General features: G+C 33.7%; 1 protein-coding gene across 4 annotated transcripts; it reads right to left on the bottom strand.

Moving 5' to 3' along the window:
* Positions 1 to 4,506: 4,506 nt before the first annotated feature.
* Positions 4,507 to 15,032, bottom strand: LOC107878888 (probable LRR receptor-like serine/threonine-protein kinase At1g56140). Of its 4 annotated transcripts, none has more exons than XM_016726055.2 (24): positions 14,755 to 15,032; positions 12,609 to 12,786; positions 12,046 to 12,117; positions 11,887 to 11,958; positions 11,723 to 11,794; positions 11,529 to 11,600; positions 10,120 to 10,191; positions 9,941 to 10,015; positions 9,718 to 9,789; positions 9,548 to 9,619; positions 9,385 to 9,456; positions 9,124 to 9,195; positions 8,981 to 9,046; positions 8,374 to 8,439; positions 8,202 to 8,255; positions 8,052 to 8,116; positions 7,419 to 7,795; positions 7,020 to 7,218; positions 6,766 to 6,930; positions 6,296 to 6,414; positions 5,861 to 6,071; positions 5,516 to 5,747; positions 5,278 to 5,428; positions 4,507 to 5,124 (listed from the first exon to the last, which is right to left on the bottom strand). In XM_016726055.2, the coding sequence occupies exons 1-24, from the start codon at positions 14,876 to 14,878 to the stop codon at positions 4,756 to 4,758; spliced, it is 3,099 nt and encodes a 1,032-aa protein (XP_016581541.1). In that variant the 5' UTR covers positions 14,879 to 15,032; the 3' UTR covers positions 4,507 to 4,755. The 4 variants fall into 4 exon arrangements, with proteins under 4 accessions (XP_016581541.1, XP_047249368.1, XP_016581542.1 ...); XM_047393412.1 differs by lacking the exon at positions 14,755 to 15,032 and adding an exon at positions 13,379 to 13,396; XM_016726056.2 differs by lacking the exon at positions 14,755 to 15,032 and adding an exon at positions 12,985 to 13,197.
* Between the last annotated feature and the right edge of the window lie 1,013 nt (positions 15,033 to 16,045).

Here is a 16,045-nt window from a genome sequence, read left to right on the forward strand (position 1 = left end):
ACTTAAATGACATATAATAATTAATTAGGAGTGATATAGTAAAATCACGGCTTAGTACTTAAATGACCTAAAGTAATTAATTAGGGATGAAATAGTAAAATTACGATTGAAGCAGCTGAACCAGACATGTCATAAATATCTATTTTATATTTTTGTTAAATATTATTATTTTTTTAATACCTAAATGACATATAAGAATTAACTAAAAATGATATGATAAAATCACGGAGAACCGCCTCTTGTTTCCAAGCCTCTTCTATATATTAGAATGTTGCATTTTCTTAATATCATATCATTAAAAAGGACAATCCTTTTTTAAGTGATTCAAAAGCCATTTTTTTTGTTGATTATGTTATATATATAGTCAATAAAAGAAAAAAGAGTTTTATTAGGTATTTAAAATAAATTATGAATTTAAATTTAACAAAAATTAAGAGTGTTGAATGAATATTTTTATTTTTAGCTCAACGACTATTTCTTTTGATCGGGTTATTGCCCCACTTACTTGAGTCCATTTGTTGATTACCCCTTTGATTAAATTATGACAAAATGATCTTTTGGACCCCTGTATTATGTCGGTTTTATAAGTTGAACACTTCTATTTACATGTTTGTCGACCCTTGAACCTATCAAAAAGCAACATTTGCACTCTTTGACCGTTGATCTTGTCTATGTGGCAAGGTCATGGTGGCAAGGACAAAGAGAGTGTAGCCACTCGCCTGAGGTGCGAGTGGGGTCAATTTTTGACAAATTTTACATTAAAATAATTTTAAAAAATAAAAAATAGTTTTTTTTTTTATATAAAAAAAGGGAACTTTTTTTCTCTTCAGCTTTTTAAATTTAAAAATATCTTTAAAAATGTTTTAAAAATTTAAAAATATTTTTAAAAAATTTACAAAAATAAAAATATTTTTTTCCTCCCCACCCCAGCTCGTCACCACCCCCACACCCTACCCAACCCAGTCCCACCCCACCTCCAGCCCCCTCACCCCACCCCAATACTCGTCCAGCCCTTCCCCACCCCCACCCCAGCCCGTCCCCCCCCCCCACACATGTTCACTTTTTATTTTTTATTTTAATTTTCCCTCTCAATTCAATTCTTTTTATTTTTTAATTAAAATTTAAATTTGAAATCTTTTTATTTTTTTGTTGATTAAAATTTAAATTTAAATTGAAAATGAGTGATAGTGAATATGAAAAAAATTAGTGAATTTCGCTTGAAAAATAATAAACTTTTTGTGAATTTGTTAAAAATATTCAAATTTAGAAATCAAAAATTTATTATGTTTGTATATGAATTTATAGTTAAAAATTTAAATTAGTTGGAGAAGAATTTTAATTATTTGGAATGGATTTGATGTTTAATTTGTGAGCAAAAATAAAAATAGGATTATTCAAATTTTTCTACAATTTATAAATTTTTCTTATTTAATTAAATTAATTTTAATATTTAATTTCTTATGTAGCATTTTAAAATGACTTGAAATTTAATGTAATATTTTTTTTTAAATGATGTGGCAGACGTGGCAGGCGTGACAGCTGACATGACAGCTGACGTGGGGGAGAGTGTGTTACACTCACCAAAAAAGGATTTAAAATGTTACTTTTTAATGGGTTCAATGGTTCAGATGACAAATATGTAAATAGAAGTATCCAACTTACAAAACTGACATAGTAAAGGGGTTCAGAATGTCATTTTGCCTTAAATTAAAGGAGCACATTAAGCGAACTTTCGTATGATTACATTAATTTTCTCCCCACTACTAATTACTAGTATTATATAATAATCTCTCAAATAATCATTTATTAAGTTATAACTAACTTGATCAAGAAATTTACTAAATTCATTACGTATTCACGTATTCTTTGATACTTTCTTTCTTATTGAAGTTTCCCTTTTTTCTGTCTTTATTTCCTAAGTTTAATAATACATGAACTGTCTTATATTACCAAGTACTATTATTTGTCCATATCAATATTGATGAGTACGTCCCACCCCAGGAAAAAAATGTCAAATGAAATAACTTATCCCTATATTTCTGATATTGATGTTTGTGGTTCTAATCTACTAATAACGTAACTAGGATATAATAATGATCGACCAATATCCTTATTGCTTCTTTCTCACTCTGTACCACATTATTTGTTCTTCTTTTTCTTGTCGAGCTTTAAATTATGTAAATTTTGATTAATACTTTAAAATGCAACTACCAGCATATTAACACACAAATCTTTTCAATTTATCATATTTTTTTATAACATTTATATATTCAAATTATTGAATTAATTTAACTTCGAATATTAATTAAATTGAATTTTGAGGAGAGTATATGTACATATCACCCATTTATAAAAAGTAAATACACATGAAGACTTTTGGTAGTTTTGAATTTTTATTACGACAAGATTCATTCAATCCAACTTATTTCCTTAATCTGTAATAAATTCATCCACTCCATTCGTTTCATATTAATTGATCCTTTTATTAAAAATATTTATTTTATTTTAGTTGTTCATTTCTAAAATCAAGAGAAATTTATTATACTCTTTCAATATTATCTCTATCATTAAATGACTTTGTAAAGTCTATATATTCAAATTTATATTTTCAATACTTAATTAATAGGGTTACATTACTAAAATAAGTTTTTATCAAATATTTTCTTAAGGGGAATGCTAAGTCAATAAGGATCAACTAGAATGAAACGAAGAGATAGAAGTATTATAAATATTATCTTTTTTTGGTTTTCTATCCGGTGTTTGGTACCCGCATTGGAGCCCGACTAATTCGAATTCGCTCCGGATAGGGCCCCATTCGAGGTAGCGGTCCCAACAAAATTTTCTCCATAACCAGGGTCGACCTCGACCTCTGATTAATGATGAATATTATTGAACTAATAAAAAGATGGAGGAAAATCAAGAACCAAGGACAAATTAACACGTGGGAACTTAAAGGCTGATATCAAATGAGTAATATGATAAAGTCGTAAAAGATTGATAGAGCAATAGCCATTGAATTGAATTTTAACTTAGAATACAAAGTCAAAAAATGGGACGCAGAATACTATTTCATATGGGTAGACACCAATATTATTCAGCTATGTTTCAACATTCAAATTAATATAACTCAGAGTTGGTGTGCAGGAGAGCGTAGAATAATTAATTAATAGTACACCAAAATTCTAAATTGGGAAATAGTCGAAGATATACGTAGCATCTTTGTTCACATTATTTATAACTAACATAAGTTCAAACTTCAACTTATTACTTTGTTTTTTTGTTAACGTAACGGCGCGTACTCGTGTGATAAAATTGACCAAAGATCTCATAATTTGTCCACCCATTTCATGTTTTTGTGAGTTAATGATCCACTAGTTTGGCAACTCAAATTATTTTGACCCATTCGATTCATATCATTTAAAAATTAAACTTATTTGGAAAAATTATGAGACAAATGCACAAATAGCCGATAGATTTGAGGATTGTTATTTAGATCATAGTCGAATTATTGAATTTTGGAAGTTTAGTAGGGTTGGTGAAATTTTACAATAAATTGCAATAATATTACAACTGAAAATTACAAATGAATAAAGAAAAATATTATTTTCTTTTTCTATAGCTAAGGCGCGGATATCTCGCTCTCTTTAAGGAGATTCAAGCCCACTGCAACAATTGTTTCACCGTCCAACAGTAATACTCTTTGACTTGTCCCCTCCAGGATACAAATACATATGCTATAAAATGTAATTTGATAAAAGTGTTACTATTTTTTGTAGTTTAATACTTAAGTATTCTACTTTATGTATTTTTTTCTAATTTTTACTCAGAGTCGTAGTAGTCTCAGACTTGAACTATGACTACTAAAGGAAAAATAAAAAAGTTACTGCTTACACATAATAGTCAAGGTGTTGATACGAGCTTTATAGTCAGCACATTACGGCCGTGTGCTATCCCGATTTTAATGAGTGTCTTTTGAGAATGAGCCTAATTCTCATAGTAAGCGGCCTACCTCCACACTCACATAAGTGAAATCCGTCGAGAGTACTCCTGTAATTTTAGCACCCCACTCATACGAGCTGTAGATATTCATTAAGAGTTTAATAAACTCAACCTCACAATCATTACATGCAAATGCACGCACATTATAGGGAAAGATAAATAAATAAATAGTGCATTTTTTTCGCAACAAGTCATCATGTGATTCGTTTTTTCCCATTGAACCTGATTATAGAATCTCTAGTCCCCAGGTTGGATTTAAGATTCAATAGGCTTCAATCCCATCCCCTCGATATGCTCCAGACTTTTTCTCTCGTCAAGACTTTAGTCAACGGATCTGCAAGATTATCACAAGATTTGACATAATCAACATTAATGATATTATTTGTCAAATATGATCTCACATTACTGTATTTTCTCCGTAGGTCTGGATTTACCGTTGTAATAACGGTTTTGAACTCTACCAATTGCAGCGGTACTATCACAATGAATTAATATAGGAGGAATTGATTTTTCAAAATAAGGTATTTGAAATAACAAATCTCTCAACCAATTCGCTTCCTCACTAACTGAAGCTAAAACAATTAATTCAGCCTCCATAATAGAGTTACCAATAATTATTTGTTTTTTAGGCTTCCAACAAATAACACCACCACCCAAAGTAAGTACATAATAACACGCATCACAAAAGCCTTCTATTTATTATACCCTGAGCAAACAAAAGATTATTCACAGAAGATGACTGAAAAATAAAAGATTTCATCTGCCCTCTCCAATGATGTCGCTGAGGATCGGTGTGTCAGCACCTGATGGTGAATAATTTGTAGTGGCGGCTGTACTTGTACCCTCTGATGAATTGTGCATTTGCGAAGGATGATTGGTCATGAAGCTTGTTGTATCTTTAAATTTCCAGTCGGTCAGGTATCCAGGTCTGGAAGTCACAGCGGCAACCTCAGCATCTCCTGTAAGCATTGCTATTACACGGGACATTGAAGGCCGTAATCCTGGGGATGTTTGAGTGCATAGTAGAGCGATCATTATTACTTTTTTCACTTCGTCTACATCAAATTCAGATAGATTTGCATCCACCAGCTCGGTTTCGCACTTGTTCTCATGTAGCTGCCAAGCCTAGAAGAGCAGCGTACGCAGGAGTCAGTGATATGCGATGAATATGGTTGGAACTAAACAATAAATGTAGGAGCCACAGGAGAAGGCGATAAGTCAAACTCTTAAAAGACAACAGAGATCATTAAAAAAAGGCAAAGAAGGAAAGAACTTTACCCACTCAAGAAGGTAGATCTTGTCTTCTTCCAAGCTCTCGTCAGAGTTTGCTCTACCACTGACTATCTCTAGAGCTACAACTCCAAAGCCAAACACATCTGCCTTCTCTGTCAGATGTCCGCGCATGGCATATTCTGGTGCAAGATACCCTCTACAAGAAAATGTTAACGAGCTCATGAAACAAAACTATAGAAAAGGAGTGAGAATATTACACCATCTTCAATTTTGAGGAACTTACATTGTGCCTGCAACACGAGTGTTTATATGAGTCTGTTTGTCATCGTAAAGTTTTGCCAATCCGAAATCTGAAATTTTAGGGTTTAGGTCTGCATCAAGCAGAATATTACTGGCCTTGACATCTCGATGGACAATGCGGACTCGAGATTCCTCATGAAGATACGCCAGACCCTTTGCCACTCCCAAGCATATCTGGAAGCGCGTTGGCCAGTCAAGATATAGAGATCCTTTTTCTGCACAATTGAAGCCGAAATCTCAATAATCATTCTATAAAAATGAAAGTGTGTTTCTTTCTTCTCTTGTAAGAGGAAAGGCAGAAATTCCAAGATAGTGCATTCATTATTACCAAATAACGCTTGATCAAGACTCTTGTTTTCAAGATACTCATAAACAAGTAACCGTCTATCTCCCTCGATGCAGCAACCATAGAGTTTCACAAGATTACGATGTTGTACAGCAGATATAGTGGCAATCTCTGCCACAAACTGACTCTTTCCTTGATGTGATGCCACGGACAGTTGTTTAACAGCAACAACCCTCTCATCCTCAAGTGTTCCCTATGGACCACGAAAATTGGTTCAACGTTCAGACGATTTCAATAAAACCATTTCCTGTTTCCCATAATTCATAGCAAAACTAAAGCAAACAAGAAAGCACAAGTAATTAGCATGAAACATTTCTTGAAGTTTGGGAAACATGTGAGCGAGCTAAAGGTGCAACGAGAATTGCAATATAGGGAACACTAGTTACTTCAGGACTTCATGTGGAAGAAATAGATTACCTTGTAAACCGGTCCAAAACCTCCCTCTCCAAGCTTATTAGAAGAAGAGAAGTCACCAGTCGCAGCTCGAAGTTCTGAATAGCTGAAAGTGTAGGGTCTGGTATCTATCCCCAGGAACTCTGAAAATTTGAGAGGAGGTGTTCTTAATATGCCAAATGAATCAATTTCTGGGACTTACACGCTAGTGCATACATTATACATTATTTCATAAGCTCAATAAACTGAAGGAGTGCATGTACTGACTCCTAGCATTAACTCTCGCTCTTAGCCAACTTGTCAAAATCAAGAAATAAACATTTCCAAGCAACTTCTACAACAACAAAAAAATCTTGAAATGGGAGCGTTGCTAAACCGACTTTCCTTTAAGCTCTGGTCTTAGATAGCTTCCAAGCAGTTGAACTTAAAGATAGAAGAATCACTTAAAAGTCAAAAGACGGAAGAACCATATGAGATCAGTTTGCGATTCTTACCTTCATCTTCCAAAGCCTTCTGCTGTTTTCTTTTCTGAATTAGGTAATAGACAGCAAATAATGAAACCAAGCTTATGACACCAACTCCAACAACAATACCCACAATCAGACCGGTGCGGTTCTTTTTCGTAGAAGGAGGCTGGTTGCTAACAGTGGGAACAAAATCTGCGAAAAAGCTTACAGTCTCAATACAGTTTTGAATGCCTACATTTAAGAATCTACTTTACTTTGGGCTGTCTGTAATTCATGGATACCTGGGGTTGCACTAATTGCTGAGATGGAAGGTCCATATGTGCCTTGTATAGGTACACAGCAGGTCCCTTTTCCGGCCCAGAAGAGATGTATCTCGAGATAATTTTCAGAAACCCGGGCTTTAAATTGCCTTTGAACAGCTGTAAGGGACCTACCCCCGGCCTCCCTCTTAATGTCAAAATCTTTCAACTGCAGAGTGCCCTGGAAAAGATAACCATAAAATTATTAAGTCAATTATGATCCAAATGCAGGAAAGGAGAAAAAGGTTATTTCTACTAAATAAATTTGTTGTGAGCAGTATCAAATGGCTCAAAGCAGTGAAATAAGGTTGAGATTTTTTCATTTTGATAAATGGTAAATGACAGGAAGACAACATATCTGGAAGACAATATAACGCATACCTGTACATATACATCGAATACACGTCTTCCAACACTGCGCCAAGTTGGGGGATTTAAGATTTCGGACTCAGCGAACTGAAGGATCACGGTGTAATTACCATTCTGAAGGCCCAAGCCATAGTATCTAAGTGATCCAGCAGAAATTCTTGCAGTTTGGAAGAGCTCTGAGTCCAAGGTGTTTGTAAACTGAGATGAGGTGACGCTTGTGAAGCTCTGATTTGGACGGTCAGAATGCAGACCAGCATTACTAACAGCCCACCTCCTGGTACTAGTCATGAAATATGTTGCTGGACCCAGAGCCTCGCTATCCCTCTCATATAATGTCTGATCACTAGATCTTATCGGAGGTCCTCCGCATTTAATTGCAAAGCTGGAATCTGTGAATTATGAAAAGTCACATGCACGACAAGATAAGAAACCAGTACACAGTTTTATATTAGAACACTAGCAATAGAATAGAGTAGCAGGTGACCTTCTTGTTTGTTGGTGAATGACATATCATAAGAACAGAAAATGTAGGCAGATATTACACACAAAATGTAGGACAAAATATTTTCAAACTTAATCATACTAATGAAACCACAAAACATGGTGTGGGATTTTTGTTGTCAAGGAATTGTATGAAGCACTTACATCTCGGGGATCCTCGATTGCAAGGAAAATTCCGTTGAAGACAATCTAACCCAGAAGGCAGAGAACTGAATACAAAGTATCCACCCATCTAAGTTCTTCGATTAAAGAGACAATTATAATTGCAAAGTTGTCAACTAAATTTCTGATTACCTGCTATCTGATTGTTCTATTTGTTCTCTTGTGAAGTTGTTGCCAACTAAATTTCTGCAAGTTGTCATGTATCAGTGTTAGCATGCTGCTCACGATCAAAACTGGGACCAAAAGGTAGGGAGAAAAAGAGTAGGTGAAGCATTATATAAAGTTAAGCTATTCGCATACGTACAATTGCAGATTTGGTCCATTAATCCAAGAAGGGAAGCTTCCAGATAACTCATTGTATGATAAATCTCTAAATGAAAAGATGGGATGTTAAGCAACAACTACTAAACATTTCAGATGCTTTTGTGCGCAAAACATAGAAAAAGTCAAGCATTTATATGATAGAGAGAGCTTGCAGGATCTAGAAAGACAGACAAAAAGATCAATAGAAATTTAGTCATTTAGACTTTGCTCCAGCAACATGAAATTGCAGCGTCAGTTCATGAAGGCTTTTCTATGGCATACCTTGCAATTCCTGGCTGCACGCCAGCTGAAGGCCATAAGATGAAAATATATATTTGACTATTTGATCTGATAACAAGCTTCAACTATACACTCAATTACATGCTAGATATTATGAACCAATCTAGCGAACCCTCTGGTATTATCCTATCATATATTACCCAGTAAGGCTTCGAAGTGTCAGTAAGGAATATGCTGAAATAACTTATAACAGAAATAGTCCTTCATTCTTCTTAATAAGATGGTGAAGATGTTTGAAATTTCAGCACATTCATTCCAACAGAAAGGATATTTGACAGTGAAATCATATAAAAACAAGAGTTACTCACATAGTCTGGAGAGACTGTCTCTTCTGAGCTGGCAGGGTGCCTGTTAACTTGTTATCACCAAGAAACCTGACGAATGAAAAGGAATTAGATCATGAAGACAATGTTAAGGTGGTATCAAAGATGAGCAAACATTGGATCATTACAGGTGAGTCAGCAAAGTCAGATTGAAAAGTGCATCTGGAACACGCCCAGTCAAATTGTTGAAGCTCAAATCACTGAGAAAACAAGGATTGATCAATGAGTGTTCAACATCTTCCAAGTGAACTCGAGTTGAATATTGTAGCACGACACTGTTAGATGTTTATGCTCACATATCCTATCATGGTCAAATACGCGAGATAATTTGATCTACGTTAGTGAGGGTTTAAAGAGCTAATGAGAATGTTATCATGCTCAGAACTCACAGTAGTGACAGGCTCTGATATTCTCCGATGTTACTTGGGATGGGACCTGAAATATTGTTATTTCGTAAAACCCTGAAAAGATCAAATTTAGTTGTGTCAGAGAAGAAGAAAAGAACTAAAATGTCGAACTTTGTAGCATGTGGTGCTTTGTCATGTTCCTTACAGCTTGCTTAGAGACTTCATATTCCTGAGGAAGTCCAATGAAGAGCTCCCATTTGATAGATCACTTATTCTCCTGTGAGTTATGCAGAAAATGAATTATCAGATTCTGCTAAATTAGCAAAGTGGATTCTAAACTATGAACAAAATGATAAAAGAGTCGCTAAAACTCACAGGTCGGTCAAGGAAGTTAAGTTGGAAAAGGAAGTTGGTATTGGACCCTCAAAAGCATTTCCTTCGAACCTCCTGTGGCAAGAGAAAAATCAGACACAGACTATGCTAGAGAATAGATGCAGTAAAGGCATTATACCAATGCCGCACGTAAAAAGTAAGACGCCATTCTTGAAAGAATTAGAGAATAACAAACTGGACATAGTTCAAGTAACTGTTGTCTCACAGTGCGGTAACATTTGACCAATTATTTCCAATGAAATCAGGAATCCTCCCTGTAAAAGCATTATCTGAAGCCCACCTGAAAGCGTGAATAGTTAAGTTTCCAGTGAGATTTACTACACAAATTTGGCCAAGTAAAAAATTGATAAGACACAGAAGGAGCATGTGACAGAAAGCTCTTACACCGTATCCAAGCTCTGCAGTTTTGCGAATGTCAATGGTATTGGGCCGCCAACACCAGCGCTATTGATATAACTAAGCAGCAAAATAGTTTTTTTTTTTCAGAAAAAAAAAAAAGCTACAGAAATGACAGGATAATTAAAAATAAGAAAACAGTCACATACTTTGCAAAAATCCTATGAACATAAGAAATTTCAACAATCAAAGAAGGGCCCATTCAGGAGAAAAATTAACTTATAAACCTCAAAAATAACTTCCATTTCCTATATTTGATGGAAACTCTCATGCATTTGTATATGTTGTATTGTTTGGCATCTGTTTGTCTAAATCTGTGCTAAATATTTCAAGTTATGTTATATGCTGTTTCCTGTAGTTCAATTGTAGTATTGTTCTGCTACTATCTGGTGTTATTTAACTACCTATTGTCTCTTCTACTTCAATTAAGTTCTAGACTGTTTTTGTCTTGAGACGAGGGTCTATCGGAAACAACCTCTCTACCTCACATATAGGGTAGAGTTAAGGACTGCGTACACGCTACGCTCTCCAGACCCTACTTTGTGGGAATACATTGGATATGTTGTTGTAGTTTACTTGCCCCTGTTGCCCTGGTATACTTTTTAATGAGCTAGTCTTTCAACAGCATAAGCCACCTCCCTGGAAAGTGCCTTCGTTCCGCATCATTTGTACGGAACTCGAGGTGAATTTTACTAAACTAACCTTATTAATGATGTTTTGGAACTCTAAAGTTATGTAGTGATTTAATACTAAGGATAGTACGGAAAAAGTAATAAAACTCTCTTGATTTGCTAAAATGGACAAGTGAAACATCTATTTTTGGTATAGGGGACAACATAAATGAAACGGATAGAGTACTATTTTTCTTTCCTTTCTATTTCTGTATATTGCAAGTTGAAATTAGAATTTTAAAGCTTCAAGCACGTAGAATGGAAGGAGAAACAAAATGAGAAAGGGACAAGCAAGATCGATACTACTGTACGTAAAATGAGAGTTTTATGTATTGGCCTTGTTTTATTCTGCATCTTTTTTTTGCAATTCATGTGACAAATATTAACAACCTAACATAGCTTATCATACTCTTCAGATGAGGAATGATTACTTTATACATAAAACCAGAGAAGGGTTTAATTAACTATACTCCTCTAGCATGAAAATAAAGCAAGCAGAACACAGATTCCATTAGATCATGGAGACATTGACAACCTCCTGCTCTACTAATATAATTTCAGGGCCTTGCACTTGATGTATAAATTAAAACAACGCAACACCATACAGGTTTTGTGTGATGTTCATGAACAGATAACACATTTCTCATGCAGACTGCAAAAATCTAACAATTAAAATGTGACATGGTAGCAGTTTTGTAAGATGTAAATCAATGCATCCTAACTCACATTTGTGTCAGTTTTGTTAAGTCTCCAAGCTCTGAAGGCAAAGGCCCGGAGAAGTTGTTTGTGCCAAAACTTCTGCAACACAGGGAAATGATGAACAAATGAAGAGGAAACGATGAAGATTGATGCTTTTCATGCATCGATAGATGATATATCGTGAAACCAAGGGTCCAAAGAACATAATTATAAGAACATACAATGATTGTAACTCCGTCAACAACCCAAGTTCCTTTGGAATCTCCCCTGACAAAGCATTGATGCCAAAGGTTCTGCATACACCAAACCTCTAAATTATTCCAGACACGCCAACACCCAAAATATCATGATTGAGCATAAATAACTGAAATAAGAGTAGACTTACAGCCATTTCATCCTAGTCAGATTGCCAATGGATGGAGACAGTGTGCCTGTCAAGTAATTTTGGGCCAAATTCCTGCAATTTGTAACTAAAATATCAGTAGTTGGGAGATAAAACACGAAAAGTATAGGATGAAACTACAGTTAGAGAGGAAGCAAGTACAGATCATTGAGGAAGGTAAGACTCCATAATTCATCTGGAATTTCCCCCCTGACGTCCAAGGCATAAACTTTCCTGTAAAGAACCATTGGAAAGAGAAGTCAAAGTTACACGGTAAGTAAATACCCCGAACTACATCCAATTGCATACAAGAAGAACAAGCAGAAGCACTATTAAGATTCTTTACAGTGGTCAATACTAAAATACATTTAAATACAAAACAGAGACGAATCCAACATGTAATTTAAGTGTGCGTGCATCTAGGAGTACATACATGTATAAAGAAAATCTAAGAAGCACTTACAAAATCTCTCTCCGGCTATATAGTATATATTGAAAGAGCATCTATGACCTTAAAGATTGGATTTGTCTCTTAAGACATGCACCAGATGTCATTAAAGTGAACAACGTGGTAAAAAAAAACTAAGGGATGACAAAATGCATTGGCTAAGACTACTAGGAGTACGATTGAGCAAATACCTTGTATATACTGCACGAGGTCAAAACTATTTTTTGCGTATATATAACAGATGTTGAACAGTGCGTAGGGGAAAAGAGTGACTTACAAGCCAGTGATATGACAAAGAGTTCGGTTGTTGGCAGAACAGTCGCATTTGATGGCTGGATTAAAATCCTCAATGGAAGTTGAATCAATGGCTGCTCCACTACATAACTCACCACTAATATTCCATTGATTTGTTGCAGAAATCTGCCAGCTTTGGAAGATGGAGTTCAATATACGGGCTGCATTATCATTAACTCACAATATGAGAATCTAATGGATGATGCTAACATATAAAGAAATCTTCTAAACAATGAACAAATGCTAACATATATAAAAATCTTCTAAAAAATGAACAAATGCTAATACAAATATGAATTGAAATCCTACATTTTAGATAAATTTGGGATGTTTAAATCAAGAATTCAAATTGAACTCACATATCATAACCAAACAACCATCTCAAATCAAAACTTGCTATACACATGTGTATGTAATATAGATACACTAGACAACTTCACTTCTCTTAATTGTCATCTCAAATTAAATCAAAACATTCATAAAGCTTAAGGGTGTGTTTGGCATGAAGGAAAACACCTTGGTTAATTCTCATGTTCATTTAGTTTAGAGTTTTGGAAAATATTATTTTTAGAAAAACAAAGTTCAATGTTACCTCCCATTCTCATATAATTTTGTTAGTGTCACCATTTTTTTCTTCATTATTTTCAACATGACTTCTTCACTATTCGTGTTTCCTTTTCAAGCCCACTTTTAAAAATACTTTACTTGAGTCAAGATCTATTGGAACCAACATGTCTATGCAGATACACCAACCTCTCGCTCAGGACTCGTCAAATAACTAGATTGATATTGGTGTTTGTTGTTGTTGTACTAATATATTGCATTATAGGTTTTTCTAGAAACAAGATAAAATTTATCTACAATAATAAAAGTAATTCTTCAAATCAGGCATGATTTAGTTATCCAAAATTTGAGTGAAGTAGGTTTGTTATAAATGAAATCTCTTGTCCATTTACCATTGAGGAAAATGACCTTTCTTGGATCCCTTATATAAATTAAAATATTTAACATCCCCCATTAGACAAGACAAATTCCACGTATACTTATATTGTCATTGTACGTGTTGTGAATATTTATTGCATATAAATAATTATATTACCTTACTATTTACGTACCTATGTATAATATTAACTCAAAAGTTGACGAGTTGAAGTCTTCGCCAGCTAACAGAGCCGTCGTTATCCACTCCAGTACAACTAACTCCGTACTACTATTATTTTTCTAAAACTTGCTACTACTATTTTTGCCCCCAGGGAAAACTAACTTTGTCATCTTTTTACTTTGAATAATTTTTATGATATAATCATATTTATTTATTTAGTAAGTATTACTAACATATATCCTTACATTAATTTGTAAATTTAATATAATAATTTTCTCCCTTTTGATTTTGTAAATATCTCACCTTGTAAATTAATAAAGTGTTTTAATTACCAAAAAGATATACTATATGTTAATTGAGCAAAAAAGTGAAAAAAGAAGCAAGAAATATTGAAACTTATGCCATGAACAGTTCATTAAACAGATGAAAATTTTAAATTAATTTTTAAAAAAAGATATAAAAAGTTAGTCACTTTTTTTTTAGTATAAAAAACTAGCTAAAAAAGAGTATCACATCAGGTGAGCACCAAACGACAAGTGGGAATAAATTACCATATTAATATTGTTGAAAGAATTCAGTAGTTAATACTCTTTCGTTCAATTTTACTTATCATAATTTGAATAAGCAAAGAAAAATAATTAATAATATAATTATTTTAATATAGTATCCCTAATAAATGATGTGTTGAAATTAATTAAAAGAAAAAACAATTAATGTTGTGAATAAAATAGGAAAAAAGAAGTTATCTTTTTTTTTTATATGTCAAAAATGACAAGTAAAAGTAGAAATTTAATTAGAAAATTAGTGATAAGTAGATAATTTATTATTTTAATGGAGTGAGACTTTTGGTGGGGAATGGGGTGTGGTCTTGTAGCAAACTTGAAAAGTGAATTAATAGTGTATCACACAAGCTCTAAGAAGACATGATTAACCATACTTAATTATGAAAAAGATGATTGAGAATCTTTTAACAGTAAGAAGCTGAGAAAGGAGAAGTTTTTTGATAGGTGAAAGGGAAGGGAGGCACCTTCAGAAGGATCAGTGGTTGTATTTGTTTGAGCTATGGCTATCTTCACCAGTAGACCAAACATGAAGATGATGGCCAAGCCTAGTCCAAATCGTGCACCTCCCCAGGGCTGCGCCGCCTTCATCTCCGCCTTCTTCTTCTTCCAGAGGTATATATATGTTATTAGAGAAAAAAGTTAGTAGTAATTAGAAGGATAGAAGAGGGAGAGAGAGGGACAGTTAGACTAGCTGGGGTACCAACTCCCAAGATTGATGAGACTAACAAACAATATAACGTGGTTGTAATATGAAACTTTATAGTATATAACTTCACGTTGTCAATGGTTGACTAAGAGAATAAGATAGCTAGCTAGTTGCTAATGTTTTAATGAATATAAAATAGTAGGTTAATTAGTTACGTGACTTGGGTTTATACGCGACATACGTATGTTATGTTATCGTCATATATACTAGCTAAACATGCGACCTATATGTTGCATTTTCTTAATATCATATGATTAAGAAGGATAATCCTTTTTTAAGTGATTCAAAAGCTATTTCTTGATTATTATGTGATATATATAGTCAGTAATTAAAAAAGTGGTTTTTTTTAGGTATTTAAATAAATTATAAATTTATGAAAGTGTTGAATGAGAGTATTTTTGTTTTTAACTCATTTCAGCTCAACCTGTATTTCTTTTGATCGAATTATTATTGCCCCACTTACTTGAGTCCATTGAAGCACTAAAATTAATAAATCCAGCTTGGCAACTTGGCCATTGGCGGAAGTTGATCATTACCCCTTTGATTAAATTAAAGGGGCACAGTAAGCGAACCTTCCTATGATTACATTAATTTTCTCCCCACTAATAATTACTAGTATTATATAATAATATCAAGTTATATTATATCATAATATCTAATATGATCAAGAAATTTACTAAATTCATTACTTATTTACGTATGATATGTAAAATGGTTTTCTTAGATATTTTCTTTCTTATGGAAGTTTCTTTTTTTTTTTTTTTTTTTTTCTGCCTTTTTTTCCTAAGTGCGTGCGGAATAATACATGCACTACAGTGCCTATGTTCCACCCCAGGAAAAAAATGTCAAATGAAATAACTTATCCCTATATTTCTGATATTGATGTTTGTGGTTCTAATCTACTAATAACGTAACTAGGATATAATAATGATCGACCAATATCCTTATTGCTTCTTATTCACTTTGTATATCAAATTATTTTTAGTCATTATTTCTTTTTTTCTCGAGCTTTAAATTATGTGAATTTTAATTAATACTTTAAAATGCAA

This window comes from Capsicum annuum, chromosome 7 (genome assembly GCF_002878395.1).
Source record: "Capsicum annuum cultivar UCD-10X-F1 chromosome 7, UCD10Xv1.1, whole genome shotgun sequence".
NCBI lineage: Eukaryota > Viridiplantae > Streptophyta > Magnoliopsida > Solanales > Solanaceae > Capsicum > Capsicum annuum.

What these genes read in the sequence shown, in the direction of transcription:
- LOC107878888 (XM_016726055.2), bottom strand. Translation starts at nt 14,878, where the DNA reads ATGAAGGCGGCGCAGCCCTGGGGAGGTGCACGATTTGGACTAGGCTTG. An exon ending in CTGCAGAGCTTGGATACGGT is followed by an intron (nt 10,016 to 10,119) that starts GTAAGAGCTTTC and finishes TCACGCTTTCAG; the next exon opens with GTGGGCTTCAGATAATGCTT. An exon ending in CAATCGAGGATCCCCGAGAT is followed by an intron (nt 7,796 to 8,051) that starts GTAAGTGCTTCA and finishes CATAATTCACAG; the next exon opens with ATTCCAGCTTTGCAATTAAA.